The sequence below is a fragment of the Zingiber officinale genome, chromosome 7B (genome assembly GCF_018446385.1).
Source record: "Zingiber officinale cultivar Zhangliang chromosome 7B, Zo_v1.1, whole genome shotgun sequence".
Classification (NCBI taxonomy): Eukaryota; Viridiplantae; Streptophyta; class Magnoliopsida; order Zingiberales; family Zingiberaceae; genus Zingiber; species Zingiber officinale.
The window spans coordinates 11,900,062-11,919,642 of NC_055999.1; the positions used below are offsets into that span (position 1 = coordinate 11,900,062).

At 42.1% G+C, this 19,581-nt stretch overlaps 3 protein-coding genes across 5 annotated transcripts; all 3 read right to left on the reverse strand.

The window, feature by feature from the left end:
• Nucleotides 1–601: 601 nt before the first annotated feature.
• Nucleotides 602–3,857, reverse strand: LOC122005315. 3 transcript variants are annotated; one of them, XM_042560315.1, is made up of 3 exons: nucleotides 3,567–3,857; nucleotides 1,281–2,133; nucleotides 977–1,114 (listed from the first exon to the last, which is right to left on the reverse strand). In XM_042560315.1, the coding sequence occupies exons 2-3, from the start codon at nucleotides 1,983–1,985 to the stop codon at nucleotides 1,100–1,102; spliced, it is 720 nt and encodes a 239-aa protein (XP_042416249.1). In that variant the 5' UTR covers nucleotides 1,986–2,133; nucleotides 3,567–3,857; the 3' UTR covers nucleotides 977–1,099. The 3 variants fall into 3 exon arrangements, with proteins under 3 accessions (XP_042416248.1, XP_042416250.1, XP_042416249.1); XM_042560314.1 differs by having other exon boundaries at nucleotides 602–2,133; XM_042560316.1 differs by lacking the exon at nucleotides 3,567–3,857 and having other exon boundaries at nucleotides 602–1,114; nucleotides 1,281–1,415.
• Nucleotides 3,858–4,853: 996 nt separating this feature from the next.
• Nucleotides 4,854–6,443, reverse strand: LOC122003569 (GDSL esterase/lipase At1g33811-like). The gene is made up of 5 exons (XM_042558663.1): nucleotides 6,175–6,443; nucleotides 5,979–6,103; nucleotides 5,653–5,901; nucleotides 5,312–5,579; nucleotides 4,854–5,230 (listed from the first exon to the last, which is right to left on the reverse strand). The coding sequence occupies exons 1-5, from the start codon at nucleotides 6,428–6,430 to the stop codon at nucleotides 5,007–5,009; spliced, it is 1,122 nt and encodes a 373-aa protein (XP_042414597.1). The 5' UTR covers nucleotides 6,431–6,443; the 3' UTR covers nucleotides 4,854–5,006.
• Nucleotides 6,444–17,411: 10,968 nt separating this feature from the next.
• LOC122003570 (NAC domain-containing protein 76-like) lies at nucleotides 17,412–18,613 on the reverse strand. Its single transcript, XM_042558664.1, has 3 exons — nucleotides 18,418–18,613; nucleotides 18,045–18,346; nucleotides 17,412–17,960 (listed from the first exon to the last, which is right to left on the reverse strand). The coding sequence occupies exons 1-3, from the start codon at nucleotides 18,599–18,601 to the stop codon at nucleotides 17,412–17,414; spliced, it is 1,035 nt and encodes a 344-aa protein (XP_042414598.1). The 5' UTR covers nucleotides 18,602–18,613.
• Between the last annotated feature and the right edge of the window lie 968 nt (nucleotides 18,614–19,581).

Below are 19,581 nucleotides of genomic sequence, written 5' to 3' on the forward strand. Positions count from 1 at the left end.
AATAAATAAGCACTAAAATGTTCATTCAAATACACTAAAGTTTATTATGTATTTTTTATGATTATATATTAAGTTACACAAAAGTGGATATATATGTGATTAATGGAGCTCCGTATATGAACACTATTACTTTTATTGTAACTTCTCACCTAAATAAACTAAGCCTTAATCATATGTGCGTTTAGGAAATATTAAATTGTTTAAGAAATGTCTCCACCCTTAAATGGAAAGTTAGAGATACTTCTATTCCTATTTAAAAATCTTACTTTTGTATCTACTTACGAGGAAATAATGAAGCATCTCTTGAAACTTCAAAAATAATATTTTAAAAATTCAGATGAAAAATGTAGAATAATATATGACGACTAAAGATGCTCTTAACTTTGTTAGTCGAAAACAAATTATAGAATTTCATATATATTCTGGTGTATGACAGCTTCTCTACTTTTGCTTGACAGTTCATGCGAACTAACTAGTTGTCATACTAATTCACAGCTCAGTGCAGCAAAAATCCAACAAACATCATATCTGCCAGCCATAATTCACAAACAGTATGCAACAGCTCAGCTAAAGCTATTATAAGCTGTGGCTCAGGAGAGTATTTTGTCAAAATTGTTAAGGAACATTTAAACATTAACATTATCCAACTACCAAAGTGTGTAATTTCACAGAGCCTATAAAGAACACGAGGATGACAGAAATATGGCAAAACTAATCCAAATGAGAAAACGGCAAACCATGTTCGAACAGTATTGCTTCATTAATATCTCTTGGCTTTTACAACATCCATCATCCAAAACTGTATAGGCTTCAAAATAATAAAAGGGCACAAAAACGAGAACTTGCAGAATCATCTTAGGGTGAAGCAAGTACTCCTGTCAAGGGAAAGTTTATAATCCCATACGAAAATCTGCCTTTGTAGCCTCCGATGCAGGAAATCCTTCCAAGCTCAGACTTTGAAAGGGAGTGGAGTGCCGCACAAGAGATTCATCAGAGTTCCTGAATACACCTTGATGACTCTGGTTGGCCATGAGAGATGCACCATCATAATAGAAATCATCATATGGTATTCCTTCGATTTCAACATGACCTACATTTCTCAAGGCCAAGGAATCTGCTACAGGAAAATATACCAGCATGAATATCCCAACGGCAATAGAAGATAGCAGCACAAGGAAAGCTAAAAATACAATGCCCTCGTACAGTGCATTGCCTGGTGGAGGAAGAACAGACAGTGCAATAAGAGCAACCCTCAATGGAAGAAAGATGACGGGCATTACCAGCACATAAATTCTTCTCCTCAGACCTTTGTTGATAACCAAATTCAATAGCCTTGTGCAAATCCATATAATATAGCAACTCAGCAGAACATAAAGGACCGCAAGAATTGTAGTGCTTAATAGAGGATACATGCATATAGTATCACCATCTGATGAAGAATCAACATATCTGAAGAACCTTGAAATGTTTCTTTTCTTAGCACTATTCACTTGATTGCTATATTTGGGTCCAAAAGAAACAAGGGCAAAATGCATGGAAAGAATGGGAAAGCAGCAGAGGAGCACGTAAAAAAGGGTCTTTCTGTTCCATCGAGGACTGAGTGTGCCAAACTCTCTCTTCTGCAATGCAGAATGCAGAAGGAATGATAGCAAAAGGAACATGCTGGGTTCTGCAAAACCTAAATTTGAAAGGACATAGAACTTGCAGATATTTTTCTGCCATGCTTGGTTGGAGAAGATTTTTGGTTTCAGGTAACTGAGCCTGATTATCTCTCCAAAACCCCACCAAATAGAGACTAGAATTAGAAAAATGCGGCTAATCCAGGGCCCATTAAAGTAGTTCAACTGTGGATAACACCTTCTCTTGATGCAGAATTTAAAGTACAGGGAATGGAATATGCATACTAGACCAAGAACAGCGGCAAGGAAGACTAGGGAAATCGTCAGTATACCAAATGCATCGGTGGCAAGACGTGTCACGAGCATCACCTGAAGAACAGATTCCAAGCATGCTATCTGCCAGCATCAGAACCAAGAAGGCCCAAAAGTATGACAAAGCTAGCTGCTGCCTCAAAATTTGTGTTCACATATTTGCTCTGAAGTAAAGATGAATTTTCAAAAGCAACCATCCAATCTGTAACAAATTTGTCAAATTAGTTATACCTAATCATCATGCATAATAAGAATATAGTTTTCTTTTCAAAAATAGCATTCCATGACAGGCTGTCTAGATCAAATGGTAAGACAAATCAAAGCAGATTGGTCTTGAATGCTCTATTTTTTAGAGCTTTATTTTCCAATTTGGACCAATTCAGAATAGTAACTTTACAGGCAAAGTCAATACCAGTTTCATGTGTTGCACAAACAATGATTATATTTAATGTAATATCAAAGTGCATCCACCCAAATCTCAGAACCTCTTGATTAGTTTTAGATATATCATCGGTTGGATGGATACGAAACTGTACTTGAAAGACTTCATAGAATGAATTCCGCTGCCACGACATATAAGAAAGAGTACTGACCACTATAACCTTGAAGATTTTAGAAAACCAAAATGCTTCTTTATTTTTAGCAAATGTAGATCTTAGTTAGAAGATATGTGATAAAGGGTAGTCCGGTGGACAAAGCTCCTGTCAATACGGGATCCCGGGAAAGGATCTATCGTACACAACCTTACATCTGTGACTTGTGATCTCTAGAACACATGGCAACGTCAGGGCTCCCCGTCTAGTTAGAAGATATGAGCATGGAAAAATTTTATACCCATCTTTTAATTTTTATGTTTCATTAGAACAACATGTACGTTGCTCAGTTGAAGATGCTCGTGACTTCCTAGTCCATTAAACTCCAAAAAAGAAAAGAGTCAATATCAAGTTCATAAAACTTAAAACATCAAGGTACTAAAACATCCAATCTAATCCACAGTCTAAACTACAGAGTTCAAACCGTAAGATACCAAGCAAACGGCAAGAAGTTGAAAGTTAATGCAAGAACTGACTGGTCTCTATGTGCAATACTGCAAAACAGATGGAACTAGCTGGTCTTAGAATAAAAAACAATAATTTGCATCTCTATGTTAGAGCTTCATCGACCATTGTTTCATTTTCAAACCCAGCATCCAATTGTAAACATACTATTAAATATGTATTTTTCCAGACACGAAGAATTCAATCAATAAACACATTGGAAGGTTGAGTCAGACTAAACCTATTGTTCGAAACCCATAATTGGAACAACTTAACAAATAACTGGATTAAGGCAAATCAGTCAAAACTCCGAATGTCTGCAACACTCTTAACAACGGCGGCAAGAATAGTCTTCTTTAACTACGTTAAGGTATCTTCTACCTTCTAGGAAGCAAACAAAGCAATTCCATTGGCATAATATGTGAAGCAGAAAACCAGGACGTGGTGAATATAAATACTAACGCCTTTTTTTTCAATCAGAGGCCCAAAACACACGCACTGCCTACGAACCACGTTTTCGACTAAATTCCATATAATTACCACAAAGAAAAAGCTAAATAGAGGAAGCAAAAAATGAGAAAAAGCGAAGAAAATCTACCTATCAAGGAAGACAAGCGCCGTAATCAACGATGCACCCCCTCCAGACAAGATTCTCAAGCTCTTCCCTCCGGAGGCGGCAGAGAGCCAAATCCGACGATCTTCGGGTCAAAAGAGAGCCCTCCCAAATCCCAGCCGTTGACCAGGGGCCTCGGAGAACGCCGCGAGACGAAGAAACAGCGATAGCAATCCTAGTTGGAAGAAGAAGGGGGAAAGCGAGAAAAGAGAAGAACAACGAGTAATTAGTACGACGGGGAGAGAGACAGAGAGAGAGATGGGAGGGGGCAGGAGGAGAAAAAGGTCGAGGGAAGGAAAAGCCTGGTGACAGGCTGTCATTCCTTGACTGGTAAACTCACCCGGCGCGACGTGGCGCATCCAGCAGAGACGGTGGGTGGCGTTGTTGCTGTCCATTTACCTATCGGACGGCGCTGCCGTCTCCTGACTACGGCGACTGTTCGTTATAATTGAGCAACTCTCGTCTACCTGATAAAATCTACCCGGGTTTACTACCGGCGTTGTAACTGGAAAATATAGACTCGTGCAATACCACTCGAGATCATTGTAGGAAAAAAAAAAAGTGATAAGCAAGGGAAATGGACAATTTATAGCGGAATTTTTTTCCGGATTCAAAGATGACGATGATAAAAGATGAATATATTTATCATTAATATTTTTATTTATTCATCCTAGGATTAATATGAAATAAATAAATTATGAATAATTATTAATATTTGAAATAATGACTAATAAAAAAAATATATTTATCTCGATTTTGATAAATTAAAACTTCTTAAAAAATAGATAGGAGTCACATTTCATTATTTTCATAATTCTTTAAAAAAATTTGATAGAGAGGGTGACTCATTAAAAAAGTTAAAAAAAGTTAAAGGGTTGATTTGTTTAGAAAAAAAACTCCTCTAAAAAAATAGATAGGAGTCACATTTCATTATTTTCATAATTCTTTTAGAAAAATTTGACAGAGAGAGTGACTCATTAAAAAAGTAAAAAAAGTTAAAGGGTTGATTTGTTTAGAAAAAAAATTAGAAGGCCAAAAATGAAATAGACTATTAAAAAAATTTAGAGGCCACGAAAATAATTTACCTAAATCTAAATTATAAGACTAATAATATATATAATTCAATTATACTTCAAATCCACTTGGACTTGAGCAAGGCCACTCGATAGTCCGGGCCTCCGGGAACAGCTACTCTATCGGCTCTAGCATGGGATAGCTCGGGCACACTGACCTAGGTCGATACTTGGCAACTCGACCTTCCTAATATCTCAGCCCGCCCCAGAGATTGTCCAGTAGAAAGGCTTTGAAGGTAAACATTACTAAAGACATGAGATTCGATCTAGAATTACATAACTAGCTTTATTTATTTCTGTCATTCAAACTCCCAAAATTAACCAGTAACGCGTGCAATTCTCCCCTGATTCCTCAAGCCATTGCAAGCCTCCTTATGTTCATGGGGTACACTTCCGACGTAGAAGAGGAATCGTACGCTTTCCTGGCGTAGATAACATTTGCCACCTCCGTCGGATGGAACGCGTCCCAGAACAAATACCTCGACCGGTCCTCGCACGGCGTCTGAAACGGCAAGCAAGTTATCTGCCCGTTGTTCCTTCCCACTCCGCAACAGCCCTTGTCCACCACATTGAACCCTGCCCGAAACGAAAACGATCGATCAGTCGATCGATGTAAACAATATTGGTAGTGAGCAGTCCAATCAATGAATTACGTACCATAAGCCGTTGCATTCGAGGCAACGTCCTTGGAGCTCTCGAAAGTGTTGAGATAAATGAATTTGGCGTTCGGCAGCTGGGCGTTGAAGCGATTAACCATTCTGAGCAGGCCCGTGTTAAAGATCGATACCGCCTTGTTGATCTCCTCGTTGCATGGATCTTTCTTGTTGCTACGATTATTGTTATTTCGAGCGAGTTCATACGGTATGCACCCTATCTGCCCCACTCCCACGATCACCATCTTCCTTGCTCCCAAATCGTACATTTCCTACGCAATTGATTACTATGAACTGTTCGTATGAATTCAGATAGCGCAAGGAAATTAATTAAATTGTGCATACTGAGAGTTGTCTTGAGTAGTCTTGAAGGAGGAGAGCAGAGTAAGTGCTGGGGCTGTACTCTCGGCTAGTGGAGTACATGGTGGGCATGAAATAGTTGTTGAGGTAGTCGTTGCTTCCCAAGCCCATGTAGTAGATGCACTTGCCGAGGTACTCTGTCGCCCGAGTGGTGTTGCCTCTGAACATTCTCGTCATCATCGTCGCCGTATCGCGGAAGTGGTTCACTTGTTGAGCCAAAGGGTAGTGGTCGCCCTGTTTCAAAACTACATCGTCACAAAAATGTGGCAATATTCTTCCACTACTACTGTTTGTAGTATATATATATATACCAGATTGTTGCCAGTTTCATCTCTGATGCCAGCAGCGCCGGAAGCGAAGTTCAAGCCTTTTGAAATGTCAGATCTTTGCGCCGCCGCGTAGGGCGGAATGAAGCTCCGGAAGCCAAGTAGTTGAGCTGTGCACCGGTGTTGTTTGTATTAAAGCTTGTGCTAGCTATGAGGTACATGTATGTATGTAGGTAGGTACCTAAAACGTCGACGGTGGTGAGGCCGTTGGTGAAGCGGCCGGAGGAGCCTTCGGTGAAGTCGATGCCGTAAGGGCGGTAATTGGCCCTGGCGAGCGTGAGGATGTTGTTGTTGTTGCCGTTGTCGACGAGCGAGTCGCCAAAGATGAAGAGGCATGGGACTTGAGGTTGGGCCTGGCCGGAGAGGAACCATGCTCGACTTGTAATTGCCTGGAGCAAGTTAAGGGCGAGAATGAATTGTGCTAACATGGTTTTCATGGGGGAACACTTGCTATACGATGGGCAAATGCTCGGGGTTTAATTTATAGGAATTGGAGTGGGAAAAGTGTGGTCGGTAGTTGTTGCGATAACGAAGAGGAAAGTGCAGTGGTTTAAATGGAGGTAAAAAGCTCTCGTGAGGTTTTAAAATTGGATGGTGTGGTTCATGGATTTCATTTGGCTTTGTGCATTAATGGAGGTGGCGGCGAAGGAATAGAAGGAGGAAGATGATTGCAAGGCGGCAGCAAGCGGTGCAGTACTGCAGTTGTGGAGGGAGGTGCACCTTTGAATGCTTCTTGAGCTCTCGTGAGTAGATTCTAATTTGGATCCGATCTTGATTACGCTAATTAATTATAGTTTTGTTTCTCGTTTTAATCCAATTACGCTAATCATGTTTTCATAATCATGCCAAATAAACCAAATGACTATAGAACTCTTGTTTTCTAACTCTGATCCGCACAAATTGACGTTTGCTATTGATACAAGATATTACGGATTTACGGAGGGGCTTAGGAATACTGTGTCAAAGTTAAAGTAATGTGATAATCAAAGTTGAGAGGAGACGACAGTTAGCGTATTATTTTTAGCGTAATTTTGCTCTTCGCCTAGTGTTAAGGCCTTCAGTATTAGAACAATTAACCCAGGAGCCGATCAGACTTAGGGGGGTTGTTAGACTTAGAGGGTCTAGTGCTTCATTATTGTATTAAGACATCTATTATATATCCGATCATTCGATAACCAATCGAGTTCAAGGGATCTTTGACCTACCACAAAGCCGGTCAGTCATATGTCCGTCCGGAGCAAGGGGATCCAGCTTCCCACTCAGTATAAGTCTTTCAACGTATAATCGATCGATCTTATTATTCTTATTATCGATCGACCCTATGAGTTTTCTCACATAATAGTTGACGTCGAGCAAAATATGTATATTATTTTGAGGTGTGAAGTTGTAGAAGGATTAATAAGAAAACAAGAGAGAAGTAATAAAAAAAAGGAATAGTCTAAATTAGACTTAAACTTATTATAAAATCAAGTGCGCAAATAATAGAGATGTAGTCGTAACCTGTCTTAAGCGAAACTAATTGATTCAATATCAAAATAACTTATCCTAAATATCATCTAAGTATAGGTTTATATAGGTTTCAAAACTTTAAAAAAAATCTAAACCAAAAAAAAAAAAAATCAATTAGACTTATTCTCTAAGATTTAGGATAATTAACTAACAAGATATATTCTCTAAGATTTAAGATAAATTAATTAATAAGACTTGGTTCTCTAAGATTTAGAATAAAATTAAATATAATTTTAAAAAAATTAAACTTAATTAATGGATAACTACTGAAAAAATCTAATTAGGATCCCCTTCTACATCAGTCGCTTGAAGTTGAAGAGAACTCGTCTTCAAGTTTAGGGTGGATGTATCCGGCTCCAAAACACAATGACTTAAGTGTTTTACCTTTAAAACATTAGAAGTTTTTAAATAACTAGGAAATCACAATCTGCAAGCATTATCATTAGTCTTTTCTAGTATCAAACAAGGTCCAATCTTCCAATCTTTGAGCTTATTATATTCATCAATAGGAAAACGATCACAAGTTAATACAATACAAACCATATCACCAACGTCCAAAAAAAACCTGACGTCGATGCCGATCTGCCCTGATCTTGTACTTGGCGTTGCTTTCCTGAATAGCCTTCTTAACTTGCTCATGAATGACCTGAAGATGCTTAGCCATCTCCTCAGCCTTAGGGTTAGCTTGTCCTAGACATGAAATAGGGACTAAATCTAGTACCCCGGATGAGTTTCGTCCATAAACAACTTCAAAAGGACTCAAATAAGTGGTCAGGTTCTTTGATCTGTTGTATGCGAATTATGCTTGAGGTAAAATCAGATCTCATTGCTTTGGTTTGGTTTCTATGAGACATCTTAGAAGATTTCCTAAGCTTCAATTAACTACCTAGGTTTGACCATCTGTCTGAGGGTGATAGGCCATGTTGAAGTTTAGCTTTCCCCATAAGGTCTTCCAAAATTGACTGACAAATTTAGTATCACAATCTGAAGTAATAGCTATGGAACCGAGATTTTATCCACAATGACGTGGAGTTTGACCGTTGCGTCGGGGATAAGTTTTTATCCCGCTCCAGGCGTCTGGAACCCTTCCAGGCACCCCGACCAAGACTATAAATATAACTTTGGTCCAGAAACTTTTCAATCAACAAGCATTTCTTGTATACAACACTTGTGCACTTCATTTGTTAGTTTAGCTTTCATTTTTCTATGCTTCATTGTTGTAAAGAGGTTTCTTCGCCTAAAGGAGATCGTTAGTCAATTAACTTCCTTGGATTAACAACCTCCCCGGTTGTAACCAAGTAAAACTGTGAGCCTCGCCCTTTTTGGTTTATCTTTTTTATTTTCATTATATGCAAGTGTTTTTTTAAAGTCTGAGAAGGGTATTTTGTTTTTGTTTTGTGCAGGGTTATTCAACCTCCCTTCTAGTTGGCCTAAGGGGATCCAACACGGGTGTCGTCAAATAATAAAAGATATCGATCTCACGAGGATTGGATATAAGCACTAGAGATCTATCACGGCGAATTAGCTAAACGATCGATTGTTGAAAATTTATGCACTAAAGTGAAGAGAAACAAAGAGAAACAAGATTAAGAGGAAGAAAGAGAGAGAGTTTGAGAGAGTTGAGGACTTTGGTTGGAGGGAAACATTCTATGAGTTTAGTTTCACTATGATGCTAATCAATGAACCTAGGATCACCAACTACCTATCCTCTATTCCTATCCACACGTAGAAAAGTTGATTCATTATTGACATTTCCCCGCAGTGATCATGTCGGAGTGTCATCTCTATTAACATCCAAAGCTATCTAATGAAAGTGATTCTCTTATAAAATCCGGTTCAAGGGTTAATCCTTATCACTAGGACCCCCCCCGGTCATACATCCATAAGAATTCATTAAACACTTGATAACATGAATATAGAAATAACTCAATAAGCCTAATTCAATACTACCTTATAGAGAATTACTCCCGCTTTTGAGGCGATGCTTTAGATGTCCGATTAAAGGATTACTCTTATCATTAGGTTCCCCCAATCATATAATCTAGTGCATCCCCTTCACGGGGTGACTAAAATCATATAATCATTCAACCAAACATGAGAATTAAGTACAAACACATCATATATACATTAGATAGAATGAATACAAAGCATAGCAATGTTATATGGAAGAAAATTAGTAAATCCAAGAGTATACATTAATTTCACATCATAATTGCTTTCTTAATCCTAAAAAAATGTTATCTACTCCATAACAAGGAGAAAAGAATCCAAAGACAATGAAATTACAAGCATCAAAACTCAATCTAAAAAGAAGAAGGGGAGAGAAGCTTGAGAAGCTTATTTGATGTGTCGAGTAGTATTTGGATCCAATCCTTTACTTCTAGAGTCGAGGAAGATGATGAAAATGGCTTCAGATCATCGAATGGGTGTAGATATTGACCAAGACGAGTCTCCCAAAAGGGAGAACCCTCCTCCCTTGATGAAGGGGAAGAACTCCCTCTATATAGAGCAAGGCATGGGCCAGGGAGTGGCCCATGTCACGGTCGTGCCCCATTGACATAGCAAGACCTTGAATCCGCTCGGCTTGAGTGACACGGTCGTGCCTTTTGGCATGATCAGGACTTGATTGAGCTTTGGTGGAATGGCACGATCGTGTGAATCCACACGGACAGAGCCTTCCTCTTCTCTGGATGAATGGTACGGTCGTGGCTTTTGGTATGACCGTGTGCTGCTTGCTCATGGGAGATGGGATACAGCCGTGTGAAACCACACGGCCAAAACCCTACTTCTTCTTTTGTCTCTCTGAATTATGTTTCACACTATTTCACTCCAAAAATGTATCCTATTGACAAAAAATCAAACAAAAGTAGATCTTTGATAAAAAGTGTAATTATGCTAAAAATATAACAAATAGGGGTGAAAATACATCAAACATACGCAAAGAAAGCAAGTGAATGTGCGTTAAAGCATGCATAAAAATAGATATATTTTACCCACATCATAGCTCATTCTCAACTCAAGTCAGAGTTGTTTTCACTTTATTATAGGACGATTCTAACTCATGCAGACGATCTTCGGCCAAGGCCTTGTTAGATCAAGCTTCCTTCCGAGTAGCTGTCAGTTCCACTTCTTGAAGATTAAGCCTTTGTTGGCCATCTTCCAGCTTATCCCTAGTAGTTTTTGTTGGGGTTGCAAGGTTACAAATATAGTCTCACATGAAAACACATGGGAAAGATCATGAGTTTATAGGAGAAAAGATATTACCATTGACATGAGACCTTTTGGGTAGAGCCCAAGAGCAAAACCATGAGGGCTTAGGCCCAAAGTGAACAATATCATCCCATTGTGGAGATATCTAAATTTTTTTCGATCCTACAATTGGTATTAGAGTGTAGACTGCCAGAAGGTTTAATCGCTGACTGTACACAAGAGTTATGGTCTGATTGAGCCATGTAGGTACAATATTGACTTCAAACAAAGAAAGTGGGGGCTCCTATGTTCCGATCAAGAGGACCAGACACCAGGCGGGAAGTCCTAATTGCGGCTAGGCAAGGAAATCCTAGTAGATCGGGTGGACCAAGGGACAGGAAGACCTGGTAGATTGAGGATCGGACGTGGGAAGCCTGTGGTCCTTTGTTTGAGGGGGGATTGTTGGGTTGTAAGGTTGCAAACATAGTCCCACATTGAAAACACATGAAAAAAATCATGAGTTTATAAGAGAAAAGATATCTCCATTGGCATGAGGTCTTTTGGGTAGAACCCAAGAGCAAAATCATAAGGACTTAAGGCCAAAGTGGACAATATTGTTGGTCCTTTTGGAGGTCAACAAGAGAGGAGGGGTGAATTGCCTTGAAAAAATAAATCTACCCTTTCTTGGACTATCAACTAAATAAAGAATACTTGTAATTAAAAAGACATAGACTAATTAAAAGAAAGCAGATACAAAGGAGTTACTTGATTTGCGTTGAAATCAGTGCTATATTTATAGCACTGTTCGAGGCACCTGGAAGGGTTCCAGGCGTCTGGGGGGATAGAATTATATCCCCAACGCGTCGGTCAGCGTCCACATCATTGCTGATAGAATTTAGGTTCCGGGCATCCGGACCACATTAAAGGCTCTGGGCGCCCGGAATGGTTCCAAGCGCTCGGACCATATAAGTCAACCAAGTTGACTTTTTACGGTATGGTTCCTCTGCTCTAGTTCAGCTCGTCTCGATCCGGGTCTTCCGCTCCAGCTCCGTTATATTGGCTAATCTCTGCCATCTGAAATATGGCTCACCCGAACCCAAGTTCCAATATTCTCCTTGAGCAGCCTTCCTCCTCGATTTTTCGTCCCTCGAACATCGTGTACGTTCTTCTCGTCCACCGATGTACTCTTCCGCGGCACTTCATCTCTCGGACGCACCGAACCCGTCGACTCTCTCCCCGTGCTATCCTTCTCGCTAGCCGCTTCTTCCGCTCGACTTTTTGTGCTCTTAAGCTCCTGCACACTTAGACACAAGGGTTAAATTAAACAGGACATAACTTAACTTGTTTGATCACATCAAAACACTTTGGAGTTCCAACAAATATCATATCATTGTGGAGATATCTAAATTCTATTCGATTCTACAGTTTTATCCTCCATTGTCACTGCCACCACTTTGGCATGTTCTTTGACCACTAGAAGTTTCAATTTCCTTCGCTGCATTTTCTTCCCCGACTCGAACTCCTTAGCTTGAGTCTTAAGGATGTTAATTTGTACCTGCCATTGGCTCGCCTCATGATGGGCCTACAACCTGTTCTTCGTTTCATTAGCAAGGATTAATCAAGTTGACGAATTTGGATAAAGCGGTGTTGGGGTTCTCTTCTAGCTCCTTCATGCGAGATAACCTTCCTTGGGATGTAGCAGTCTCTGCTTTGGAGGCGGCAAGTTGAACCTTCAAGTCCTTCACCTGAGCTTGTAGTTCATGGTGGCCTTACCACCACTCGGGCAGTCGTTGGTTAAAAACAGTCAGTCAGGTCATGTGGCCGACCTCGATGTTTAGTTGGTCATTGACTAGGTTTCTATAAGAAAGGCTTTCGGCAACGACTTCACCATTTGCCTACTTCTTGGCCATGGGGCCACCCATTGAAAATCCTCAAGGTCCTGGGGTCCTGGGAGACTCTTACTCCAATATGGCCAGTGCCCTTGTTTACGGGGGAAATGAAGGGCCCAACACGAGGGGTGAGAGGTACTGACGCCTAGATCTCCCTACTGAAGTGACATCGAAGTGGAGGCCTCGGGGGCAATATCAATTGGTGGCAGTGAAGTGCAAGAGCTTGTAGAGGCTCTAGTAGGGGTAGGCCTAGGCAGCACCGACAAGGTCATAGGACTGACATGAAGAACCTCGACTCGAGAAGTCTAGGAGTGGGAGAATGGTGAAACCTTAGCTGGTGGAGAGGATCAATGAGTGATTCAAGAGGAACGACACCTCTTTCGAGTTAGGTGAAGAGGGGTCCCAGATTCTCCGGACAACACCGGATCAGGATTTGTAGGGTCTCTCATAGAATAGTGTTAGGTAGAGATGTATCCCCTTCATGGGGTGTTGGAGTAACCTCCATCAGAGTTAAGGGAGGGATGACTTTGACGACGAGTATTGAAGCAGGTGTGACATCTATATGGGTCTACACCTTGGTAAGATCAACAATCTCAACACCCCTTGCCTCCAATTTAGCATCAGTCATTCTGAGGGCACTCTGGAAAATAACCTTCAGCATGGTGGTGGCTACAATAAAGAAAGTATTTTCAGTTAGAAAACAAGAGTCAAAGAAAGAGGCAAGATGACACCAAAAGATAGTTGAAGAGGGATTGGAAGATGACTCAATTCAAACATATGAAGCAGTTCCTCCTCGAGTAAAAAAGTGCTATCGAACTTCATATCCTAAAGTTGCTTAGACGTAAGGAAGTAGCCTCGCACCAAGTACAGGTAAATCTCATAGTCAATAGTTTGGCCAAGACACTAGATCAGGAGGCCAGACAAAGAAAAATTGAGGTTACCACCCTTTATGAGAGGTGGGGAGGTTCTTGAGTATACCATGATCCACTTGAGAGGAGAAGAAGAATACCACATCTTTCATCTTCTTAGGATAAAAGAAACAATAAAAAAGATGAGCACTCAAAGGAAGGCGATATATGTTAGGATCGATGATCGCGGCTAGAGAGGGGGGTGTGAATAGCCGACCCCAAATCTTCGTGTTTCTTCCTACGATTAGGATTAGCGCAGCGGAAATAAACAAAAGAAACGACAACGGAGAATAGCAAACCTCAAACTCGTCGATGTAACGAGGTTCGGAGATGATACTCCTACTCCTTGGCGTGTCCGTAAGGTAGACGAAGCCTATCAATCCGTCGGTGGATGAGACCCCGGAAAACCGGCTAATAACAACTCCTTCTGGGTGGAGAAACCTCGCCACAATAACTTGCAACAACAAGATAGAAATACAGCAAGAAATACAAACAATATGAATGTAAAACACCTTGCTTGCCTTCGACTGGTTTCCGTTGTCGAAGCAGCAACTTCACAGAAGAATAGCAGCAGTTGACCAGCCGGGGAAGCTCACACGAAGCTTCACGAATCAGAGAGCTCAAGTGCAGCAAGAAGCAGGGGCAAGAAGGAAGAAGTAACACCTGGAACAGTAGCTCCTCAACCCCTTTTATAACCTGCGAAGAAGACACAGAAGAGACTAGCAGTTGCTACGCAACGGCTAGGACGTGGACCGATCAGGCTTCATCCTGATCGGTCCACAAGGGTCCTGATCGGTCACAAGACCGATCAGGCCCTTCCCTGATCAGTCATGAGGACCGATCAGGTCCTTCCCTGATCGGTCCCATGACCGATCAGGACCTTTCCCTCCCGAAGGTGATCTCCTTCTGATCAATCACTGATCGGTCTGCTGACCGATCAGACAAGCAACAGAATGCTTCTGTTTGGTTACTGATCGGTCACCAGACCGATCAGATAACCCAGCGTATCACTGGATCTGTCACCAGACCGATCCAGGTTTAGAGCTCCCAGCCCTAAACCCTACTTGGTCCTGAGAACGAGCTACCGAGCCCTCTCCGACTTCGTCCGGTCCAGAGAATGAGCTACCGAGCCTTCTCTGACCTAGTCCGGAGAACGAGCTGCCGAGCCCTCTCCGACTTCGTTCGGTCCAGAGAACGAGCTACCGAGCCCTCTCCGACTTCGCATGCCAAGCTTCCATACTTGGACTTTTCCCGTGCCAAGTCTCCATACTTGGGCTTTTCCCGTGCCAAGCTCCCTGCTTGGACTTTTCCGTGCCAAGTCTCCATACTTGGACTTTACCCGTGCCAAGTCTCCATACTTGGACTTTTCACCAGATGTCTGGTCAACCTTGACCCATCTGGATTCCCCTTGCCTGGCTTCACTCACCAGGACTTCCGAACTGCCTAGCTTCACTCACTAGGTCGTTCACCTGCCTGGCTTCACTCACCAGGTCTTTCCCAATTGCCTAGCTTCACTCACCAGGACTTTCTCCAACTGCCTGGCTTCACTCACCAGGACTTTCCGACTGCCTGGCTTCACTCACCAGGACTTTCCGAACTGCATGGCTTCATTCACCAGGACTTCCCAGTCAAGTATCCGGTCAACCTTGACCTACTTGACTCTTCTTCATCCAACCTGATCAGACCCTGATCAGTATCTCTCCGCACGGACAACTGCACCTGCATTGTCCATGTCTACATATCTTTCTGTATTGTCAAACATCGAAACCATGACCAAAGTTTACGCTTGGTCAACTAGGTCAACCTTGACCTACTGGATATTGCACCAACAATATAGACAGAACAAAATAACTATTCCAATTTGGTCAAGATACAGAGGGAGTTAGGCCCCAATTGAGACAAAGGAATGCGGAAATATTGTGATATTTCAGAGAAAAACGGATGAATGAGAAAATGTAGTCCGCTTATCATGTGACTGTGGAAGAAGGTAACACATCTCAGAGGTGGACGATCTAACTGATCATTACCATTAGGGAGTATTAGGACGTGGTTATAAGGAATCCCATATATGGTCCTTAGGTGAATAAGGAAGTGTTGCTAAAACTTGACTCTATGGATTACTACCAAGGGATTGACGATGAGGAAGACCTTGCCGCCATCACAAAGATCAAGGCTAAAATAATAGTAAAGAACCAAAGGTAGACTGGTGAACGTTCAAACAACGGAAAAACTAGGAACTTATTCTAGTATGAAAACACAAGAAACTTGAAGCAAAAGCGAAAATGAAGGTCGGCAGACAAAGAGGAAGGTCGGCTGACACAAAAATAGGGTTGCATAAAATGATGAGTGCCCTTCCACCATATTTATAGAAGGTAGCATTTAATCGGAACCCTTGGGATGAGATCAGTTAAGAAATGGGGAAATACTATTAGCCGTCCGATCAAGCTCGTATTACGAGGATGGAAATAATCATTATGTTGGAGATAGGTGGTCGTTCTTCTTCTCGAAAGGTCGCATCATATTAATTTGATATAGCCTCGGAGATAAAGGTATTCTCTTGGATTGGAAGGCCGAGGCTGACAAGGCGTGTCCTGCATTTAAGAGGCATGTCGATAATTAAAGCGAGGATCTCATTAAAGATGCACCGCAAACTTTCTTCTTGTCCATATGTACAACGAATCAAACCAGGAGCTGGTCATATAATGTTGCAGTCTAGTTAGTCAGACTCGCACATCTTTTGACAAGACTTAATAATAGGATTAGTAATGTAGAGGTATTTCCCAAGGGTCACGTGGCTAACAAGGTCAATAATTGAGCCAGGATGGAAGGCAGGGGTCAACAAGGCCCGACTCCCGGCTACTAACTACTCTCGACTACTTTTGACTCCCGACTCTCGGCTACGCCTGACTCCCAGCTACACCTAACTCTCAGCTACACCTAATTCCCGGCTCTGGGGTGCCATCGATTTCAGGTGATCCTTAGACGAACAGTTGTATACGCAGGCGTCATGGCGAAAGCGGTGAAAATAAATGGGGAATGATTACCTTTTACGCCAGAGAATGTGATAACGCCTGTGAGTAACGGGGGAAACATGGTACCATTTGTGGATAATACGGAGAACATAGCAAAGCCTCCTAGCTCTAGAAAAGGTAGGCGAATTCCATGGAAAAAGGTAAGTGCACATAACTTTCTAAACCTTAATTTCCAACAACTACTTTCTTCTTCGTCGAGAGCTTACTTGAGTATCGGAGTAGTATCGCTAGCTAGGATGTCCCTGGACGCCACTCTAACCCACCTTCTTTGAGTGTTCTTCCTCGCAGGCCAAGAGTCATGTCACCCTCCTAACAACCACTAAAGTAACACATTACCGACGAGTTAAACATCTCCGTTTTCAAATTAACAAGATCAATATATACACACCGAGGGCCGGCTTGGTCATTAGAGATAAATGGAGTACTAGATCTTATCATACAAAACAAGTCACTGAATTTTCTGAACAAGTCTTCAGTAGGGCTTGTAGTGGAACAGAGAGAGTTAGGGTGGCAATATTCAATAACAAGTAGCTTAATTTTGTGAACAAGTATGTTGTTGTTGTTTTGTACTTTTGTTTATGTAAGTTTCCATTTGTTTCAAGTATTAAGCTTCTCCTCTTCCATTTGTACACTGAAATAGTTGAAAAGAAAAGTAAATTATCCTCGGCATAATACAGAAATAAAAATTCCAAATTTACACTTGATCAACAGCATGCTTCCACTCGGTTCTTATTGCAATGAAAAAAAAAACACAAAAGACGATCACATACGAGCTAGAATATATTGTATGGTGTTTATACACAAACAATAATAATGATATTGATATAAAATAGGTTTAATTAATATTTATAGCCGAATAATTAATAACATGCATGATGCACCACCATATGATCACTTTCCGTATGATCCCCACAAGTCCATCTCCCCGCCGCGTTGGCTCCCTATCAGACTCATCTGCTGCGGCGGCGGCGGCGGCGGCATCCCGACCGCCTCCAGCACTGCCCACTCCCCCGCGTGGCTACCGTTCCTCTCGTTCTGCATCGCGTCGTCACCTCCGTACGCCTTCAGCATCGCGGAGGCGCCGGAGTCGCCGGGCAGAACCGCGAAGTCGTACCCTGACGTCGGCGGCCGGTGGTTGGTCAGCAGGTCCTGCACTTGGTACGTCGTCGCCGGATTTATGCCGGCGTTGTCGGCGGCGTTGGCGTGGGAGTAGTACTGCAAACTGTGGTTGTGGTGGTGGTGGTGGAGGTAGTGGTGGTGGTTCGGGTGGAGGTAGTGAAGAGAGTTCAGCGACGACGGCGAATGCTCGGCGGCGATGTGGCTCTCCACGGCTCCACCCTGCCTGCCGACGATTCCCTCGCCGACACCGCCCCCGCCGCCGCCGCCGACCTTAAAGAAGCACTTCTTCTTGAACACCCGGCAAACCACCCATCCATCCTCCTAATTCAAAAAAAAAAAAAAACATAAAAGAAACTAATTAATCGATAACAATCTCAACAAAATCATCATTTTTATAAAACTCACATTAATAGAATTGGACGCAGTGATATTGGGATCGACGGACAGCGAGTCGCTGTCTTCGAGGCGATACTCATGCATAATCCAGTCAGTTTTTTGACCATGAGGAGCTCGGCCACGATAGAAGACGAGGGTTTTACGCATGCCGATCTTGGAGTAGGAGTTGCGGATGCACTTGTCGCGGCCGGTGGCCTTCCAGAAGCCCGCAGTGGTGGCTCGGTTGGTGCGCGAGCCCGTCGGGTACTTGCGATCTTTGTGGCTGAAGAAGTACCATTCATTTTGCGCCGCCGACCCAATACGACATCGCTCTACACCAATAATATACCAATTATTCATTATAATTATTTCATGTGATCGAATTAAGATGAATCCGACCGACCTTGGAGGTCCCATGGCTCGATTTTGTTGAGATCGACCTCCCTGATCACCTCCAACTCGAACTTCTCGTACGAGACCTTCTTCTTGAGGTAGTAGAGCAGTAGCTCCTCGTCGGTAGGATGGAACCGGAACCCCGGTGGAACTCCGGTGCTCGATGACGATGACGACGACGAAGGCATCGCCATTCGAGGAGGAGGAGGAGGAAGAAGTCTTGCAGAGAAGTGAGACGTAGGATGGTGCAAAGTGGCGTCAATAAGTAGGTGGCTAGCAATCTGATAAGAATGATGAAGGCCTGGATTGACTCCGGCAGCTCCGCCGGTGGACTTGCATAAAGGTGATATCGTAGAAAACAAGTCAATGGCACGAGGCGCGTTTGATTTTATTTTAACTGGTAAACGATCCCGAGGCGAGGAATAAAAATTTCAATTATGCATTAGTGTTAATTGTTCCCAAAGCAAGTCCCGTTTATCAATTGTGATGATGATCATCGATCGGTAGTTTGGCATAAATAAATATGAAGGATATATATAGATGCAGTTAATTAAATGAGGCAAGAGCTTCGATTTCCCTGAATGAAACCTCTGCACCAGGGCGGGCCATGTGAGACGGCCTTAATGAGCAGTGGCTGCTTGATTGAGTTGCACTCGTCCGACGTCGCGGTGACCTCCGCCATGAAATCTTACTACCACGAGTTTGAGTAAATGGGTAATCTCCCAAATGATTGGATGCTGCAGGAATTTAATTAGGTTTACAGCAACTGCAGGTTTCTTTTGCTCTGCTTGCTTGTTATTGTTTAACTAATTAACCCTCCCTTGTCGAGCAGCAGCATGTATCAGTGAGTGTGAGTCTTGAGGGCGGTGAATCTTTAATTTAATAATGTTTTTAAAGTTGCTATGGATAAAAAGGAGTGAATTACTCGGTCTAAATGCTCAAGAACAGGCCACAAAAAAGATTAGCAATATTAAAGACTTGATAGGAAAGACAATCCATAGATTGGTGATTCTTGTTTTCAAATTTATGTAAAATCATTATAAAAAAGGTCAAATTTACGTTAGTAAAGAAGATGATGCAAGCCACCGATCGAGACAAGGTGTTAATTGCAAGATCAGTAAGTATTTTGGTGCAACATGCATGCATGGCTGTTGCCTGATCACTTCCTGCACAT